At 43.0% G+C, this 20,703-nt stretch overlaps 1 protein-coding gene across 3 annotated transcripts in view; it reads left to right on the top strand.

Moving 5' to 3' along the window:
• Positions 1–20,703, top strand: part of agrn (agrin) — a 215,912-nt gene that overhangs the window by 163,201 nt on the left and 32,008 nt on the right. For all 3 annotated transcript variants that reach the window (XM_026332448.1, XM_026332447.1, XM_026332449.1), the window contains 9 exons: positions 3,991–4,133; positions 4,350–4,455; positions 6,832–6,951; positions 7,542–7,706; positions 9,036–9,179; positions 10,414–10,538; positions 10,686–10,791; positions 14,966–15,391; positions 17,562–17,687. In XM_026332448.1, the coding sequence (XP_026188233.1) occupies positions 3,991–4,133; positions 4,350–4,455; positions 6,832–6,951; positions 7,542–7,706; positions 9,036–9,179; positions 10,414–10,538; positions 10,686–10,791; positions 14,966–15,391; positions 17,562–17,687 (1,461 nt within the window). The remainder of the gene's footprint in view (positions 1–3,990; positions 4,134–4,349; positions 4,456–6,831; positions 6,952–7,541; positions 7,707–9,035; positions 9,180–10,413; positions 10,539–10,685; positions 10,792–14,965; positions 15,392–17,561; positions 17,688–20,703) is intronic.

Raw genomic sequence — 20,703 nt, 5'->3', positions numbered from 1 at the left:
GATGGCTGGAGAGAAGAAAAGAGGGGGTAGATGGAGGGCAGAGCAAATAGAGATGAGAGGAAACCACTTCCATTTTGATTGCTAGCCAGGGGTGTTTCTGTCTTTTTCTTTTTTTCTTTTTTTTCTTTCTACCATTGTCTACGGTATTGGCCCTAGGCCTGTGAGTTGAATCATGCTGCCAAAGCTTCTTGTGGTCGATTTAACATCATTTCATTGACTGAGACAAGTGACCTTTTTTGTATGTGGAGCATGAAGAAACTGTATGCCCATGATGCAGACTTACTGTCACTACACATACATATATCAACACTGTCCTCAATGTCATTTGATTGCCTGGTATCAGGTAAAAATGTTCCCTTCTGCCTCCCCGAGGGCATTACTTTGCTTGTGGTGCCTGATGGCTTAGTTTTCTATTTTATACTCTCACATACTGTCTCTCGAACATCCTCTTTTTTTCCATCACTTGCTCATTTTGATTCAGAGACAACCATCAGGCTTACACAATAGAATCTTTTTTGTGCTTCCTGCAATCCCACCCACTCATGTCTTTCTCCATTTTGCACTCTTCTCCGTCAAAATTGTGCCTTTTGACAAAAGGGGCACTGATGCTTTCACAGATATGGGTGGAGATGGGATTGTCTGAAATCGATAAATTTCATCCTAGGGGTGACGACCAGTCCTGTCTTTTTCTGCAGGCTCTGTCCCCAGTCCTTTCAGCACCCTCAAATATAACCCAGAGCCTCCACAGGAAGTCTGCTGTGTTTCCAAATCGATCGAAATTATGTGGCTGTTTCCCCCCTTGAAATTTCTGGGTTTGGCAGTGGGATACTTCTCTTTGGCTTCACACTATAAAAAGGATTAGTTGTATATATGTTAAGCCTAGGCGTATAGGTGGTAGGTTTTGGTGAAATTACCATGTATTGTGTAATACAGTGCTCTATCACAAAATAAAAACACAAATACTGTTCGTGGTTCTGTTGTAAACAGCAGCAACGGTCCACATTACCACTGTGCACACCACCTCACCCTGTACTTCATATCTAAGATAAGCCTGGAGTGGAAGTGAACATGTGATTTATTCACTTACATGGGCCTGACTTAAAAACCATCCTCATTAGTCTTGGGGGAGGGGAGAGTAGGGGAGGGGGCATAAAAATGGAAGTTGTTTTCTCTCGCCTTTTATTTAGCACTAATGAAAAATGACAGTGTTCCCATTGTTGGCCATACAGGGAAATTTATCACCTGTTTAATTTCACACTCGGGTAGGCCTGGCCTCAGCTCCGTTTCTCGACACTGACAAAGTAGCAACTGAAAGCAGTGCATCACCTACAGAGGCCCAGACCCTTTTTAATTGAATAGACATTTAATAAACAAGATTATGAGTGCAGGATCACACAGTGATTCACAGTCCACACCCTGCTTCTCACACCACAGATTGGATGAAGAACGCTTTGAGAGACATAAAAGGGCATGAAAAAAAGAGTGAGAGGCTGAGTAGGAAAAAAGCTCATCAGAGTAAGATCAGTGGATTTACCCATCATGGTCCATCCATCATCGGGCTTGTAACCTTCTGTTTAGGCAACAAAACCTCTTTTCTCCTTCTGCCATCTCCAAACACCACATTGTTTATTCCCACCCCTCCATCGCTTTCTGTCTTAAGGGAACTTAATTTGGACTAACGTGCTGTCATAGCTGTCGAGAGCAGGCCGTACAAGCCACTGATAGATGGACCAGAAGCAAAGGGCACACACTGCATTCTTCTCGTTCTCCATCTTTGCTGTAACCCACACTACAATGAGAAAGGATTTCAAATGACAGACATCCAACGTTCACGCAGGTTATGATAATTTACTGTTGCTGAATGATTTGGTTCACCCAACATCTTTAGTCTGTGTTTCTGTCCACAACACAAATTTTCAGCTCTTTCCCCTCTATAATTTACAAGGAGCCTCCTCCTTTCTTTCTCTCTCTGTTTTCTTCTCACCCACTTCTAGATACCTTTGCCAATAGCAGCTTATTGTGTTATTTCCACTGTCAAATGCTTGTGATCTTTATTCCTCTCTGTCTTTTCTGAACGTAATTCTTGCTCTTCATTTCTTTTCTTCTCTGCGCTGCTGAATTCTGTCTTCTTAATGGAGATCCCTTGGCTAAATAGTCTCAGACTTCTGACACGATTGAGTAAAAAGGAACGGATGGGCAGTGCAGAGAGAATAGCTGATGTAGCTGTCTTAGCTGGGGATGTATTAATTGAAAGGTTCATAGGCAGTGTGGGTGGTGAGCACATCAAAGAGCAACAGCTAATTAGGACCCCCCTTTGCCATTCACTTTTATTTATTCCATTCAAATGTCTTACTCCCTTTATTTATTTATCTTGTCTCTGTAAGAGGCCCGGAGCCGAATATGAATCGGCTACTGCTGTATTCCTTTTTGCTGTGTCGTGCTGAGCTGGCCTTACAGATACAGGTGGCCGACTGGCAGGGCCACAGCTCTTATTTCTCGTTCTGATCTGTTCTGGTGTCAAATGACTTCTCATTTTCAGATGACAAATACTGTACCTGTGATAATGTTACTGGTGGTTGAAAGCCATTAGCCAGGACATTAGCCCTGTCATAAAATGTTATGTTCAATTCACACTGTGGTTCCTGATCAATAAGTAGCTACAACAGCAAATTCAAGCAAACTGATTAGGGTCGAAGGTTCTACCAGTTTAAATTGGAAACAGAGTGAGTCCTTAACAAGTTTTGATGTTTGTGGTGGGCATAGCCTTTGAAACTCTGCACAAATCTCCTGTTCCACTATTGTATCCACAGCTAATGAAGTGAAGGCCCCTCCTGTGCATCGACCACTCAAAGCTGTCACAGCCCACTGATGACAGGCTTCAGCTGCCTCTGCCCCTCCCTGCACTCTGACCTGCACCATAATCTGTTTTAGGAGTTGGGTTATGTTAAATGGCACTCCATCACTACATCATTGATTTCACCATTAGAGGTTGTGCTTCAATACAGAGAGTTGACTTCACCCTCAAACTGGAGAGAAAGAGGATGAAACACCTTGATTACTTGATGTTTTTGAGTATTTCAGCAGTGCTGGGTGCTTTTAGTGGGCTGCATCTGTCTGACATTCTTGCCATTTTGCCTGCTGACTACTTTCATTCCCTGCCTTCACACACTCACCTAATCTCCCTCAGGAGTTCCACTGTGGATAAAATTTGCAACTTAAAAAGCAGGATCCTCCCCCTTTCTTTACCTACATTCTGCAACAACCCCTGATTTGTTTTTCACAAAAGAAACTCCAAAAATCCACGTTGGGTATGTTTTTAACCCTTCTTGTATCTCTGTAAAGATGATGCTAAAGCATGCACAACAGTTTTGTAAAGACATAAATCCAGACCGTGTCTGTTGGACTTGTGGGTTTGGCTGTGCTACCTCTTTTGCCAGGTCACTTTCAGCATTTCTGTCGCTTGGATCCAGAGCATTATTAAAACAAATAAAACGCTTTTCGGGGTCAAGTGCTTGGATAACTTTCTTTAAACTCTCCAGAGATAATTAAATTTTACAGAACACTTTGCAATTACTTGCATTCTCATATCAGGAAGCAAGCATCCATAAAGCAGGCCTTGCCACCAATTCTCTCTGCACACTTGGAGGCCAGAGTTAATAATTCCCTCCCCTTTTTGTCTGACTTAATTGAAATGAAAAGGATGCCTCACTGGTGTTGCAGAGATGCTGTGTCTAATTTATTTTGTCAATCTCTTGCCCTCACTACGGTTGGTCATTATCTTGTTCTACCAGCAGTCCCTTTGGTTCCCTCAGCAGCATGACAAAAATGCAATTCACCCATTTTGATGCACCTCGTGTATAAATGTAGCTTTACTTTAAGGAAAAACTCAACTAGGACACACTTTTTAACTAATGCATAATAAATGGGACTGTTCCTTGGGCGTACATATATTCTGTTAATGACTTTATGTATTTATGGTGTCTAATGCAGACTGTGGCTCAGGAGGGTCAGGCTCAGGTGTGGAGAGCTGTGAACAGGATCGCTGTCGCATATTTGGAGGCTCGTGGGATGAGGATGCAGAGGAGGATCGTTGCATCTGTGACTTCATTTGCAAAAATGTTCCCCACAACCTGGTACGGCTGCATTTAAAACAACCACATGTTTTAATCCTTAAAACACAGATGATGTGATTTGTGCCAAAAAACTCAGTAATAAGTCAATCAAATTGGAACATATGAACATCAGAATATGTCATAAACATGATGAGAAAGTGATTGAAACCACACACAATCAGCCTAGGATTAAATTATACATTGTGCTTTACTCAACTTTCTGTGATTCTTTTGTAGGTTTGTGGTTCAGATGGGAAAAACTACAGCAATGAGTGTGAGCTGAAGAAGGCCAAATGTGAGAAACAAGAGCACTTGTTGATTCAGAATCAGGGACCCTGTGCAGGTCGGTACATTACACCACTCAGGGTTAATGTCATTACAATGTGCAGAAGCACCCTCACCAAGACTCATTGTCATTAACATGCCATTTCTCCACTCATTTCATCCATTGATGGGGTAGTAATAGTGTTTAGTTGTAATATACAGTAATTCTGACAGCACTGCTGTTGTTTCTGTAGTGTGAACACTGTAGCCATAAGCAAATGAAGTGAAGAAGGCCAAGGTTAAATGCTGTGAGTATCTTTGTGTAATTTGCTCAGGAAGAGTTGACTCAGCACACTTGCAGATTTTCGGTAGCACTTTGGTTCATATCTGGAAACTGACTCTTCCTCTGGCACTGGTTAGTGTGCAGACGTAGGAATCCTTTACACAGGCCCACGTATAGAAATGCTGACAGCAACAACGATTCTTCTTTCACTCCTAGAATTTCTGACAATTTAAACTGTTGTGGTCACCTTTGCTTCTTAACCCTCAGGATACCACTTTACCCCAACTACTTTAATAGAAATCCTTTCTTTGTAAATCAATGGCATTTTTCAGTCAGAAAAGCTGTCAGATTGGTGATTAAGTAGCAAATGTTAGCCAGCCTCCTTTCAGTTCAGGCCAGGGAGCAGAGTAAAATGCACTTAAGGGATTTTGTGTGATCATTCCAGCCTGTTTGATTCCCCATGGGCCTAAAAGAGAGGAGAATGTCGGGTGTTGAAGAGAGAGTGAGAATGAGGGAGCTGCCAAGTGTTTTCACATACATCCCTGATTCTTCTCCTTCCTAAGCTGGCCTCCTTGGGCACTGACTGTCACGCTTTTCTACCATCCATGGATAATCAATCCTTTTTTTGAAGAGTCCTCTATGGGTACAGGGGCCCTGGGCTCTCCTCTGCTATTGGCTAATGGTAAAACTCAGATCTTGGGGAATTTCACTGCCCTTCACATTAGCTATGTAAGAGAAACTTCATTTGACCTCAACTCCAGAAACTTCTCAAAACATGTTGGCTTTCACTAGTAAAGCATGAAAAACCCCTTGTTTCTTAGAGGTTCTGGTTTTGAAAATCTAACTCTCTCTTATATAGTGTCAACAGTGTCATCTGCTGCATGCAGATTTATGAAGTTTGCCTCTGATAGTACTTCAAACCATCCTTTATAGCTGCCTGCAAACTCAAATCTGGGTCAGGGATTTTGATAAAATCCAAAGAAGTACTTACTGGTTTACTAGACAAGCAAACGTACAGATGTGTACTTACAGGAATATAAATGACTAGCAACATCCACGATCGTGAAGAAAGCACAGCCGCAAACCTTGAGAATGTGGGGGCAGTATTACACATCACAGTGAGCTGCACTGTGCCGGACAATGGCCACTGAAGAGGAAAAACCCTTGAAGGGTGGAAGAACATATGAAATTAAAAGTTCTCTTTGTCCTAATAGGCTCAGTACAGATAACTGAATGGAGTGCTGTAAAGTGGCAAGTTAAATGAACTGTGTCCAAAGCCCATCTCTGCAGTGGGAAACCACTGGAAAAGGAGCGAGCCGAGTCATCACCATTAGGCTGAGGCTCATATCCACACCAGTAACAGTGTGATTTATGGCCTCTGTATCTCCAGCCTCCAAACTCTAAATGAGCAACACAAGAAAAAGAGATTGGTAGGGGAAAAGAGAGAGACTTAGAAAAAAGGAAAGATTTCTGCTTTTTATGTTTACAACTTTATTTTCACTTCAAAACCTGTGGTGAATTTGACCATTAAATAAATCCTCCTTTCCTCCCACTGTATGTTTTGCCGTTCTCTTGCAATTTCTGAAGAAGTGGAAGGTTATGGGAACAAATTTGTTTTTATTTCATTGAATATAGTTCTGCATTCATAGCTGTCACACTAGTTTGTGCATCCTTAAACAAAGTTGTTCTCCACACAGTGTATGCATCCAGGCACTGCTTGGCACATCCCTTCACATTATGTAGAAGGCTTACGTTTCTTTTTTTTCTGGAAGGTTGTAGGGTGGCAACTCAATTCTGTAATATTAGACAAGAACAAATGAAGAGAACATGCCTCCTAGTAGGTGGTAAATGTCAGCTGCATTCACTAGCAATGCCATTGTTTGTTTTCACTGGAGGTAATAGCATCATTTTCCCCCTGATTTTGAGCCATTGTGGAGAAAGTAGCAAATAGAATTGTTATCTTGAAGCCGACTCCCAGCCTCTCCACCTCTGCCCCTCAAGCCAATCTCATTGTTGGCAAAAAGTTGCATGTTGCACAGAGATTGTGTTGTCTACTCGCCCCCCCCCCCCCTCCTAACCCCTCCCCACAGTAATCACTTAAATGTTGGTGTTCTTCTTTCTCTCCTTGTGCCATCTCCCATCTCCCCTTCCTGTTTGTTTCTACCTCATCAGCGATTTCAGCCACATCCATGCCTGAGATTACAGCGCACCAGCACTGCAGTCTGTCTGTGTACGGCTGCTGCTCCGACAACATGACAGCTGCCTTAGGAGTCGGGCAGGCTGGATGTCCCAGTAAGTCCTCTTCTACGTCCTACTTTGACCCTGTGCCTTTGATGAGTTTGTTGTGCACATTCGAAACATGTAGACAGTATCCAGCTGGTTCCACATATGGGCCTTTTTGTCCTTAACTGCAATTACACTACCAGAGTTGCAGAACTAAAAATGTTTCATCTTAATCCAAGAACTAATTATGGTGATGTTGCACCGTATCAACAGAAAAATCTCCTTATCTCATGATCTTGATGAAAGATAGCACAAAAATAGAGGAGAAAATGCAGCATCAAGCCGTTAGCTAAGGGAAGGAATACAGTATGGATTGAGAAAATGCAGACTTAGAATGAGGATATACAGAGATTTAGTAAATGGGAAACTCTCCTAAGCACACTTTATCCACCTCTTTTTTGTGGAAAAAAGCTTACCCAACATTTGAGCCTAGCGGAAATCTTTAATACAGAGGGCCCATCATAGTAAGCAGAATTCAGCTGCTGTAAGGTAAATTAGAAATGGATCTTTCAAAGTTAGAAAAGCATAAAGCAAGGATATATTATAGATGCAGGCAGTATACGTTAAAAGTGACATCCATGTTGCTCTGTTCCCCTCAGGTACCTGTCTGTGTAATGTCTACGGCTCCTACAAGGGGACATGTGATCCAGCCACTGGTCAGTGTTCCTGTAAACCAGGTGTCGGAGGACCAAAGTGTGACCGCTGTGAGCCGGGCTTCTGGAATTTCCGTGGCATCGTGACAGAGAACATGAGCGGCTGCACACGTAAGGAATCACTTTTTATTACTTGTGCTTAACAAATGTGCTGCACCCTTAATGTCTTCAACAACAGGAACAGTCATTGGTTAGTGAGTGCAGCACTGTATGTAGCACTGCATGTGCTGCAGCTGCTTTGTGTTCCCTTTCATAGTTTCATAAATGGCCAATTATCCAAATAACAAAAGAACAGTTTTTTCACTTATCTCTAAACATGCATACATATGTAATTGTGTTTGGATTTCAGTTATTTCGGATTTCAATCTCAGTTAATTCAGAGAAAAATGGAAACATCTCACAAAGAACAACAAATGAGAGTTTCCCCTTTCTTGGATGAACATGCTCTAGTTGTACTGTACATACAGAACAGACAAATGTAGCGATACAATGTGGAGGAGCAATACAGTTCAGACACATGGTATTAAATTCATTAAAGTGTAAAGGGAAAAATTTAAATGTGTTTGGATTGAAAAGCCTGTCTGTCCTAAAATGCAAATCTGCCGCTCTGAGGACAGTTCTCAGTATATACAACATTTTACAACATTTATTGTTTTAGGATGAAACCAAATGTCTGAGACAAATATCTCTGAAACTTGGATAAATAAACCCTGAACCATATGGCTAGAATCCAATGGAGGTGTGAGGAAATTCAGTATATTTCAGTAAGAAATGAAAAACATACTGTCAGAAGATTAATATCCATGAAGTCAGTATAAAATACAGCTTAAATATCTGGTGACAGTTTTAGTACCAGAAGTTCAGCTGTGTCCTTTAATCCTGCCAAAATGTGTTGAATGAACTATATTCATTTGTATTCAAGTGTAGGCTGGGGTCAAGGCCCTTTGCTGCAATATGGAGACCAGCTCGTATCCTGCCGCTGAGGTATCATAGAACATACACTCCCAAAGCCACAGAGCATTTTCAGCTAACAGCAGGAAGTCTGCAGGTGCCTCACCTGTGGCCTGACCTTAACAAGGCTTGCTCACAGCAAGCAGACAGCACACTGCATGCCAATACCAGGTACAGCAGGAGAGGAGAAAAAAACACATCATTGATTCTAGGAACATGAAGGGGTTGATGTCCTTCCCTAGGGTTGTTTTTTCTGTTACGTACTGATCCTCCTCCTACTTCTTGTCCTCCCTCTGAGGCCCCTAAGGCTAGCTGAACTCTTGCCAACCTTTGACTCTCAAACATACTGTAGATGTATCTAAAGCGAGGCCCGGGGCCCGAGTTTGCACCTGCTATGAAAACCACGTCATTCTAATTCCTCATCCTGTCATGAATGGATACTTTTCTCTCATCAATCTTTCCTTTTCCCCCTCTCCCTCTTCATGGCAGCGTGTAACTGCGACCCCACGGGTTCTGTCCGGGACGACTGTGAGCAGATGTCGGGTCTGTGTTCTTGCAAAGCAGGAGTGAAGGGCATGAAATGCAACGTGTGTCCAGATGGAAGCAAGATGGGCATGAATGGCTGCGACAAAGGTAATAAGAGAGAGAACCAAGGCAATCGGTGGAGTGTTAATAATCCACACACACATTTTTCTCTTTCGTCCCAGGTTCACTCTATTATTCCAAAGTGGTTTTCTGTCACTCGTCTGATCCATGGCTCAGCCTCGTAACAGACAACTCCTTCTCTGTTTTTCACATCTGTCTGGCACAGGCACAGGAACGAAGTGGCTGCAGGGCAGATAATCGATAGTGATTATGAAAATATTAAAGAATACAAATGACACGTGCGAAACATATCGTCCATTGATATTTTATTTTACTCTACCTCATACTTCATTTTGGATCATCCAGTGTGTTTATACTCCTGCATAAGGACTATTGATTACTTAGATTAACAATGAAAACAGCCCCAGTGGTTGCACAAGATAAAACAGCAGTTGAAGGAAAGGTTAGTTCCTGCTGTTGCGACCTGCAGCTCCTTGATTAAGATGCACCATCAGCTATTGACTACAAGTCAAACACTTAATGAAGCCAGCAGTCCCAGCACAGTAGTGGGGCACACCACCACACACCCTGCCAGATGAAAAGACAAGGTACTATGAGGTGGTAGCACATGAAAGCAGAAGCCAATGGGCAGGGGGTACTTTAAGCCTCTGTGATGTTGCAACAATGCAGAGACCCCACGCTTACAGCCTGGCGGGTGGATGGTGGGCTCCCTGGCTGCAGCTCCTGCTGCGGCAACTTCAAGCTTCAAATGCTCCTTTAGAGAGCTTTGGAAAGATCTGTGGAACAAAAACCTTTACATAGCACAAAAAATACACTTTTTCTTTTTTACCTGTTTAAGGCAGTTTAGGCAAAAGCGAAACTATGAATAATTCACACTGCGTGACACACAGGTAATGAGACAATTTTATGATTACATTAGCACTGCTGTATTGTGGTTGTAAAGATTAGATCAAAAACTTGCAGAATAATGAAATACAGCCTTTAAGCCCATCCCTAACTCTTACAGACATTTTAATATCAGCCAGAGTGACATTAGCCTTCAAGGGAATTGGTTCTGTGCTAGGCTAGCTCTGAAGCATCCTAGTTATTACTAGTGGTAATGTTGTCCCATAGCAAGTCAACAAAATCAAGAATAGTAGTGTACATCTTGTCAGTGCTGCAGATAACAGACGTACAAATCATAATCTTTACTGTCAGTGTAAACTGTAGGAGTAAGGGACTGCGTAGAAAGTATAACCATGCAAACTCATATCTTCCACAGGCCCTGATGCTCCAACTTCCTGTGAAGAGATAGTGTGCAGGTTTGGAGCTTCTTGCATTGAGGTGAACGGTCAGTCCCACTGTGAGTGCCCTTCACCTGACTGTGATGAGAAAAACAAATCTAAGGTGAGAATTGTCTGCATTTGCGAATTAACTGGTAGTTAGATGCACTAGTTTGCAACAGGGCAACAGAAAGAGATTGTTTCATTGGCCTATAGGGAGTTAACATGTGTTCCAATCTCCCCTCTCTCCATCTCTGTCACTATGGAGCAGGTGTGTGGCTCAGACGGGGTGACCTATGCCGACCAGTGCCAGCTGAGGACCATAGCCTGTAGGCAGGACAAGGACGTCACAGTCAAACACTTTGGACAGTGCACAGGTGAGCCCTGTCGAAGCCTCCATGCATCACGCTTTGCATGGATGGCCAACTGTTGTCAGAGCCCAATCAAAACATAATGAGCATCGCTGGGGGCCTCAAATTACCCACCTCCTGCTGTTTCTTTTCCTCTCTATCTCTGCTTCAGGAAAAAGTCACAGCATGTGAATGGAAATGTGAATGAAAGAAAGTTTGAAACCAAATACCTGAACACGATAGCAGGGATTTTTATTTGAGAATAGGCAAACTTAAGTTTAGACACATCTCTGATTCACAAAAAAGACTGTGATTGTCCAGGATGTAAATATTCAGTTCATTTGACTTGCTCTCACCAGGCTCATGGACTGTTGGTTGAGAGTAAAATCATGTGTGACACTAAAGAAAAGTAAGAATGAGAATGAGGGAGATACTGTGGCAATTTAGATCCAAGGGTTCTGCAGTGTGACTGGAGTCTGAGCCTTTCAGTCCCACAAGATAGCAATGTCACTTCTTCTTTGCGTTCTCACACCTCTGTTGGGATTTGGCTTCATCTTCAAACCCCCTGTTGAGAAATGCGTCAGTCCCTTCGCAGCTTTACGCTCGCAGGAACACAACACTCTCCAGCAGTCTCAGTATGATGGTGACTGTAGAGTACATGTGCACTGAGTGCAGCTCTTGCCCCATGGTTCAGATCCTGATGGACGCTGTTGGGATCAGAGTAATAGGTGCTGGGAAATGTGCCAAGGCCACGGCTTTCATGTACAGTGAAGTTGTAGTGCCGACTGCCAGCTCGTGTCACAACAGGGTTCGAGAAACGCTGCCAGCAAGCACAGTGGGGAAGAGGAGTGCCAGATGTGTGGTTCTGGCCATGAGCCACTGGCAGGTGTCTAGCATTTTTGAGTGGAAAAATGTTCATTCACCACATCACTCAATGGGCACACATCTGGTGATCAAATCCTGTGTCACAAAAAGTCCTTTTCAGCTGTCATCTTTGGTTTCTCTTTGTTAAACTCAAACTAGGTCATATCCATAGGAGGCAAGGCTGTTGACGTAATATATGTTAAATTGCAGTTGCAGGTACACAAATAAAAAAATGCACACATTCTCAGCAAGAGATCGACAAAGCTTTGATACATCCCTGAACATCTGGTAATTACAAATTCAGTGCCGTGCGTTACCAGCAAAAGAAGCCAAAACCCAGTCTGGTTTCACATTCCTCTGTTGCCTGGCAATAGAGATGTGGGTTCTGTGTAATCCCTCACCTAGCATTGCTGCACACAGAAGGCAAGAAGACGCCTCGCAGCAGACTCTTTCTCTATTGAATCCTCAGGGGAGGAACAGAAAGGCGAGCGCTCGGGCCCACCGACAGCCACATAGGATCTTTTAATTTCTTCTCCCGGATGCAGACGCACCGCAGGTAGCTGCTACGCCTCTACTGCCGGCTCGAGGGTTAGATCTCGAGCTCATTTCACGTGTGGCTGGGTGCGAATTAGCATTTGCTCTGCCTCCACCCCTCAGCACGCTGCAGCCCTGCCTGCCCTCCCTCCCTCTGTTTACATACAGTGCTTCCAGACGCCTGGCCTCAGTGCTGTGGCATATTAATGCTCAGAGAGCTGCTAGGTGGTTTGAAGAGACAGCAGTGCCAAGGGCTTATATAAATGAGTGAATATTGATTTTTTTTTCTTAACATTGATCTGTTGCAACTTTTTATTATGCTACAGAGTGTGTCTATTACTGCACAGTACTGCTGCCACTAATGGGCGGGCTAAGAAAAATTAAAATAAAAATACATTAAAAAGCTCCTTCATATCTTTTTGCTTGTGACAGAGAACTTGCAGCTCACTGTGATGTTACCCGGCTCTCTCTGAAGTCTCAGCTCTAAAAGACAGCACAGCTCTATAGCAGCATATATATAACAGTATAGGGAGGGGCTTTTCTGGCTTCTTTGTCTCAGTAAAAGATGAAATAATATCTGAGAAACCTAGTCAAAAAAATAAAAAGCACAAGCCACTGTACGAAGCACCAGAGGGGAGGGCATTTGGACCAATGAGCAAGTTGTGGCACAAGGGAAAATGACCACCAATGGCAATGACCAGCCTCTCCCATATGGTGTTATCACCTGTAGGTTTGTGGCAAATTGGCAGCGAATGGCAGCATATGGCACCGACAGCCTTCCGCCTGCATGTTAGTCAGGGTTCTGTTGCCTTCACCATTTCTCCTCCATTTCCTGCAATTTTCTCTCATTATTCAGTCCCTCATTCTGTTCCCACAGTTTGCCTTGCCATATTCTCCCTCTGTTAGCTTTATTAACCACTTTTTTCTTCCTTATTTAAACCATTTTCTTTTGGTTGCTTGTCCCTGTCAGTTTCGTATTCATGACACTGTGGCTCGGTGTGCTGTCTTGCCCCTCCAGTCTCCTGTATCCCGATTTCTCCTACCGCTGCAGCTGGCACCACAAATAATCTTAATAAGCACCTTTCAACAATAACTACACAATTGAGACAAGCCAAGATGACAATGATTTTTTTTTTTTTTTATCGTGTGACAGGACAGTCCATTGCTCCACTGAGATGGAGCAAAGTTTAAAAAAAAGCAAGCTAATGGACTGTTAAACCTGATTAAGAGAAGCATCAGCTGAAAAGACTGTGTTGCCGTTTCTTTCGTCTTTCAGACGCATGTTCTTATCTCATGTCACTGGAGCTCACTGCTCGAGATATGTACACAAACACCTACACTTCACACACACACACACACACACACACATTAGGTACTTTTCAAAGAGCAAGCCGCCTGACGCTAAGCTTGGCACCTGACTGACAGGTGTAGCCAAGAGGAAAGGCAATGCATGCCACCATTCCTAGTGATAGCATCACTGCTCTATGCACTCTACTCCAAATCTCTCTCAGCAAATATCTGTCGAGCTTTAAGCTGACACCTTGTGTGTCTCTCAGGCTTTCTGCCGTCTCAGTAGGTTTCACATTTCACACCTCTGTGAATAATTGCAGATCAAATAGGTGATTATAGCAGTGTAATTAAGTCCTACACATAATGTTAGGCGAATCCTAATGAGGCACGCATCTATGGTATAGGGTTTTTTAAATCTTCTTTTCATTTCACCCACTTGCTAACAGACATTTATACTTGTGGGACGTAAAGAAGTAAAGGAGGGAAAATGGTATTGTCACGCCTGCTTGCTTCAGCTAAACCTGATGTGCTCACTTATGTAGCATCTCCCTGCCATCTCGCTTCTCTCCCTCAGGAGTTTCTGTCCTATTTATCGTTCTTTTATCGCAGCCAGTTTGTCCTTTTGCACCAGAGCTTTTTGTATTGGTAATGATGGTCTCTGCAGAGAGCCTCTTCTCTCCCTCATTTGGAGTGATCTTTTGCTATATGTGCATGTGTTTGTTTACGTCTGTTGACAGTAGAATGTTTGTGGTGGCGTTGATGGATGCTCATGGTCTCTGCGAACAGCAGCCTGCAGTCTTTGAAGCCAGAGTTAAAGTTGGCTTTTTTTGCCCCATTTCCATCAATCATTCATCACCGGAGGCAGTGGCTGTTGGTGATTAAAGCATTGCTACTGGAGGCCATCATTTGAATATAGATATATAATTCATAAGCACTGGCACAGCATACATGCAACACACAAGCATACGTACTGTGAAAACAAATGCATGCCATATGTGTTTATATGCTAGCACACTGCACACTATGCACTGACACCAACTGGAGGAGCTTAACCCTGGTTGGGCAACATAATTTATGTGCAGCTGAAACACACTGCAGTGGATATAACTCTGATTGCAGTATGTCATCTGTTGGCATAACTCATGTTCTCTCAGTATATGGATGCTTTTCATAACTTACAAATAAAGATTACTGGCATCTCATCCATTCCTCAGTTTTAATCAGACGCTGCGTTTTGAATGGGGACCTCCATATGTTTATGTGCTTATTTTTATTGTCATTTTATAATGAGACTGTTGAGCATTGGGGTGGGGTATTAAGAAGTAAATGCAGAGGTTAAAAGGTTATTGTCAACAGTGATGGTGATAATCATTAGATGACTTTGTTTTGTTTTTTTTTGGCTAATGATGTTCATTTTTGAGGTTGTGATGGAGTTAGATAAAGCAAAATCAGACATTTCCATCTTTTCTCAGCCATTCATCCATTCCTTGCTTATTGCCCTTCCCTCCACCAGAAACCATCTCAGAGCTGGCAGAACGACCTACCCCCAACCCCTTCACCACCACCCCCAGCTCCACCGCTGCCGCCACCATCACCACCGCCGTCCCCTTCCATAGCATTGTGGAGGCCATCCCGCCTCCAAGGACAGCCGAGCAAGATAACGAGCAGCCCCCAGCCACCACCCCCTTTCCCGCTCTCACCCGCAACCGTGCACGAGCAAACCCCCGCCAACCCATCCACCTCCAGCCTCGGCCATCGCAGTCCACTGCCACCACCTCTTCCTCTCGCAGCAGCCCTGCCCCCGCCGCCATAACCTCCTTTGAGGGCTCAGGCAGTGGGGAGCCAAGTGGGGATGACCAGGCCGAAGAAGAGGAGGAGCAGGAAGAAGAAGCGGGTAGCGGCACCCCAACGGAGGCCAGTGGGGCAGAGGAGCCTGTCGGTAAATCCCTGCTCTTTCACTTCATTTCCCATAATGCTTTAAAGGGGTTTGTGGGAGGGGTTTTTTCATGAAGAGTTTGAGAATATTTATAGTCTCTTTTTAGCTGACATCAAAACACATTCATATATCATCTGTTAATTGAAAGCAACACTAAAATTAGCACCGGCATATGTGCTTATATGCAAATGTTTTTGAGGAGACAAATGTCAGAGCTAGGCAAGCAGGGATGAGAAATCTTGCTGTTAGTGTCATTTTCACTTGCATAAGATGTATATCTCAGTTTCAGACAGAGAGGAATGTATTTGCATGGTTCACTGTTGCTACATTACCCATGCTCTTTTCTCCCATTCCACTGGCACACTCACTCTGAACAGCTCGCAAAACAAACCCAGGCTCTGTAAAATACACTCTCGACAGGCCAGATGAAACTGTTGGCCCGCATCTGGGAATCTCTGGAGCCTGACTCGACAGGCTGATGTGACAGGGGGGTTGAGGTGTGAGTATGTGTGGAGACTGCACACCTTGTCACATGACTACTCTCAAATCTTCCCTGATATGCCCTCCTGACTGTAACTCTCACTTTTGGTTTTTGGGCCTCCACTTGAACAACAAGGGATGACTGAGACTTTTCAATCAAATTTTTTTTTTTTTTTTTTGGTTATTTTTCTCTTGTTTTCCATCTATCCATCCACCTCGCCTGATAGATTGCAGTAACAGGATAGGATTGATGAAACAGTATGACCCCACTGTGCTCTTCCTTAGCTTTTCCTCCTCCCTCCCCTAGTCTTAGATTTATTCTCTTGTCAGAGGCTGACCAGAGTGCTCGGTGACGCGAGGAGCATGTAGCTTGTCTGCCGAGGAGACCCGGCGTCTTGTGGCTTTGTGTGTATATGTGTGTGAATGAATGTGCATCCAAGCATGCCTGGATGTTTTTTACAATGTGTGCACATCAGTCTGTCACTGTGCAAGTGTGAGCAGATTAGGAGATTGTACAGTGCAGATTTCAGCAAGGATATTCAAATCTCCATAGTCTACGGTTATTCATAATTGTATGTCTGCGAGGTGTGATTTATACAGTGCGTGTTAGTCATCTTTTTCTTTTCATGTTATCAGGTTTGTCCAACTCCAACTGCACATATCACTGAGTATATAAATGTGAGCAAGTGAGAGGTGTGTGTGTTTCTATGTATTTTTGTATCTGCACTTTACTGTCATTAATGTGTGTGTGTATGCGTGCGTGCGTGTGTGTGTGTATTTATTTGACAGATCTCATGGCTCCCACTGGAGCCATGTAGCATCCCCTTGCTTTTGCGCACTCCCCTCTTTCCATATAAGCATTCTTCTCTTCAGCCCAGCATTTATAAATCAGCAGACCACATGCCAACAGATGTCCTATAAACCTTACCACTCCCCTCCCTCCATGCCCTCCTCCCTTTCTCTCACCTCCTTTGACCATGAGTCCTTGAGCAGGACATTCCTCGCCTCTGATGTCTTTACAACTTGTTTAGCTGCTAGATGCTTGCCTCCACGATTATTTCTAATCTCTGTGCAGCTATAAACTGCACCGCTTCGACCAAGACACCCCTTCTACCAACACCATCATTAGAGATGACAGAGGTTCACTGTTGTTACACTCTCATTCTTCAGAAAGAAAAAGCCCAGTCACTTTTATGTCTTTTATGTCCCAAGGTGGCCAGATATATAGTGACCGTAACACAAACATAATTGTATGTATTTTTTTTCTCTTGGGAAGCCTTGAAGGTAACTGTCAGCCAATCAGCAGTGAGCTGTTATCACACCCCCGTCACATTTAAAGTGCTCTGTGTGTGACATGACTGGCAAAAGTACCCATTATGTGTTCTCTGCCTGACAAAATGAGTTCCAGGTGTAAAATCAATTCCAGAGAAAATGCCATATAATCACTCCTGACAGATGCCTCTGTTAACGTTCAGTCACCGGTCAGCAGACTGAAAACACAACCATCTGCAGGAGCAAGTTGAGGAAAAACAAAGGAAGTTGTAAGTTATGACCTTAGAAGCACTACGCGCCCTCAGTGCTGAAAATGTCTTTTCAAAAATAGCTCTCCTCTGCGTCGGTGAGATAAGCTGGTTTAACTCTAGAAATTCTGAATCTTCGTGAATTATTTTGAGCCCCTGTGTATCATCCCCAGGTCCCACAGTGACAAGCACCACTGTGCCCACAGTTGAGGACAGGTCATCCTGTGACAACACGGAGTTCGGGTGCTGTCCTGATGGAAAGACACCATCCAGCACTCCAGAGGGCGCCAACTGCCCCTGTAAGTACAAATATCACCCTTCAGAAAAGCCCTTCCCTCCATTCTGAATATGTGATTACCCTGTTTGTTCTTCCTCTGTCTCCTGTCTGCTGGTACCATGTGATAAGATATGATCAGAAATCCTGATGTCACCTCTGGGCTAGCTTCTGTTCCACTGGCTTCTGTCACAGATTCTATGACAGAATCTCCTCAACAAATCGAGAGCTTCCTTCCCTGATCTTTTTTAAAATGTGAAACTTGTTCCTGTGAAACAGGGTTTGCTATCTATACTCAAATACATGTGGCTCTTACAACTTATACGGCAAAGACTTTGTCTGTATTCATCAAACATCCACTCACATTAAAGAAAGAGCTGGCTTTATTTTTGTGAGTTACAGTGGATGAGAAGCTCAACACCACCTTCATGGACAATGAACATAGAGCTGAAGTCAAGAAGCAAATACCTTAGCATAAGCAAACCATGGAAAAGAGGTAGCCTACCTGTCTGCGAAGTTACAAAACAGCACTTTTCAAGCTCACACTTTGTCTGTTTAACAAAAGCGAAATACTTGAACATGACCCTGTAGTTTTAAAGGGAGATTCATGCTGCTTCTGCCTGTGTTTCAGTCTTTATGCTAATCGGAGCTAATTATCTCTGAGCAGCTCTGTAGAAACGAGAGTGGGATCGAGCTTTTCATTTATTATTCAGAAAGCAATTTTTTGCTATAAACTCTGCTGCCTAATTGAAGTACATGCCGTCCACCACTAGCAATGTGCAGTGTTTTGGTAAACTCTGCTAAAACCAATAACCTAAAATTTATATATACATATTGTATTGTATATATACCTATTGTATATAGGTTTTTCTTACTCGTGGAACAGAAACATCTAGTTTTATTTAAACTTGCTGTTGTCCTTAATGTTACAGTGTTAGGTGCTGACATTACTTAGAAACAAGCAACTATTTTGGTCAGTACATTGCTGTGCTGTTTGAACAGTGGTTGGCCCTTCAACTGTTTCAACACTCCCAATTTTTTAAACTCACTTTATAATTTTAGTTTGTTGATACAGTGCAAATCATCCCAGTATTTATTGTTTACTTCAGGAATGATGATATTGTGCCATCTGCCTTTAACAACCAGATCAACAGGTGGTGTTTTTGCAGCAGTGCTTCTGTGAATCACCTCCATCACCTATGTAAATGATCATATTGGCAAGTGCCAAAAAATTTGAAAAAATACACCAAGAGTGAAACCCCAGGTCCGACTTTAGTAATCCTCTTCACATTCTGACTCTGTTTTTTTTTACAGAATTTAGAATGAAGTTTAGTTTGATACAAGAGACAACAACATATTTTAGGGCCCCTGTGCTTTGGTAAATAAACATCAGTGTTTCTATTCCTGCTTTTTGTCACCTTCTTTCCTTTTCTTTTAATCTCCCATTGGTTCTTTTTAACCCCCACCAACACACACACACACACACACTCTCTTCTTTTTATCAGTCTGTGCCACTGTTCAATATCTCCTGCTTGTGCTATATCACACTCTTTTCTCTCCCTAAACCCAGTCAATCTCAATCCAGTCTTGCATGAGTTCATTTCTCTCCGGAGTTGAGTGTGGAGAAAGAGTCGAGAGACTACCAGGGGCCGATGAGTGCTGTTGTACCAATCAGTGCCTTCTGCCAGACTCGGTTCATAAAGATAAAGGGCTTCTTTCTCCCCTTTGCTTCTCTATTTCTCTTTTCCTTCATCCTTCTGTTATATCTGCTCCCCGTCCCAGCGGTGTAAAGCTGACTGATTGTGAAAGGAGGGATTCTCTCCAGTTCCCGTGGGAGCTCCAGGGCATAGCTTGAAAGAGTCACAAACGAGTACACGAAGTTAGATTTCTGGTGTGTTGAACACAACAGTGTTCCAATAAATAAGTCTGCCATGTCACCATGTATGTGAAAATATGAGGCTCCCTTTGCCTCTCCACAATTCTCTGCCAAACATGAATGTGAAACTCCAAAAGTGGTGACATTGGATTTGATGATATTTTGCTCCAAATCCGAACAACAATAGAAATCTAATGCCTATAACAGGTTTTAGCTGAAAGAGTTGTAAAAACTCAGCTAAAGCTTGTAAATATTTACTTCAGCCCACAATCATAGCACACCAGCGATCAATACTTTATTCAGTTCAAGTGTTACCAATAAAAGCAGGCAGCACAGCAGGCTGATCGATAGACCAGATTTGTTTTTTTCTGAGAAGGGCTTAGCTGATTCTCCAGTCATTAGACGTGAAATGACATATCCCTCATGTTAGAATATCCACTGGCCACCCTCTCATCGTACCACCCAGTTTATTGACATGTATCCGGCTGTCAAAAAGACATGGTTTAATAGTTTGCTGTTCAAATCTTTACATTTCCTTGAGACAAGGTTGAGCCCTTATTGTGTTTCGTTGTAAATCATCACAGTGGATGTAATACCACTCAAATGGCATCAAAGAAAATGGTCAGCAAATGCTCATATGAATGTTAATGGCATGCTAAGCTCCATCTACTATAAACTGTTCCATATGCCAGGGGACATTTGACGAATCCATTACATTTTACAGTTCACTACAGTCTAATAGTCAAACAGCTCTGTCCCTTCTTTTATCTCTTTCTTTCTTTCTTTCTTTTTTTTCTTTATGTCTGTCATAGCAGTAGGCTGGAAAATCACCCTCTGTGATGTTTGTATTTTTTGCAGATTAGAAGTCAGATCTCTCTCTCTGTCCACTCTCTTTCTTCATTCCACCCTCATCTTATTGGCCAAACCTCACCTATTTGCCTCTATTTTATGGCTGCCATCAGATCTGAATCGATGTGTGCTTCTGTGAAAGTACTGTAAAGACGATAGGGGAATGTGAGAATGCAAGCGGGGCAGGTGTGTCGGTACTGTCTGCTGTTCTTTTCATGCAGTTTCAACCTGGCAGTGTCAGTCATTGGTCTGCCGGCATTAAGGAGACAATTATGGCTATCTTTCATGATAATCATACAAGTGCTCTTCCCATTCT

The sequence above is a fragment of the Mastacembelus armatus genome, chromosome 7 (genome assembly GCF_900324485.2).
Source record: "Mastacembelus armatus chromosome 7, fMasArm1.2, whole genome shotgun sequence".
NCBI classification, from domain to species: Eukaryota; Metazoa; Chordata; class Actinopteri; order Synbranchiformes; family Mastacembelidae; genus Mastacembelus; species Mastacembelus armatus.
This window is presented reverse-complemented; position numbering and strand designations above follow the sequence as displayed.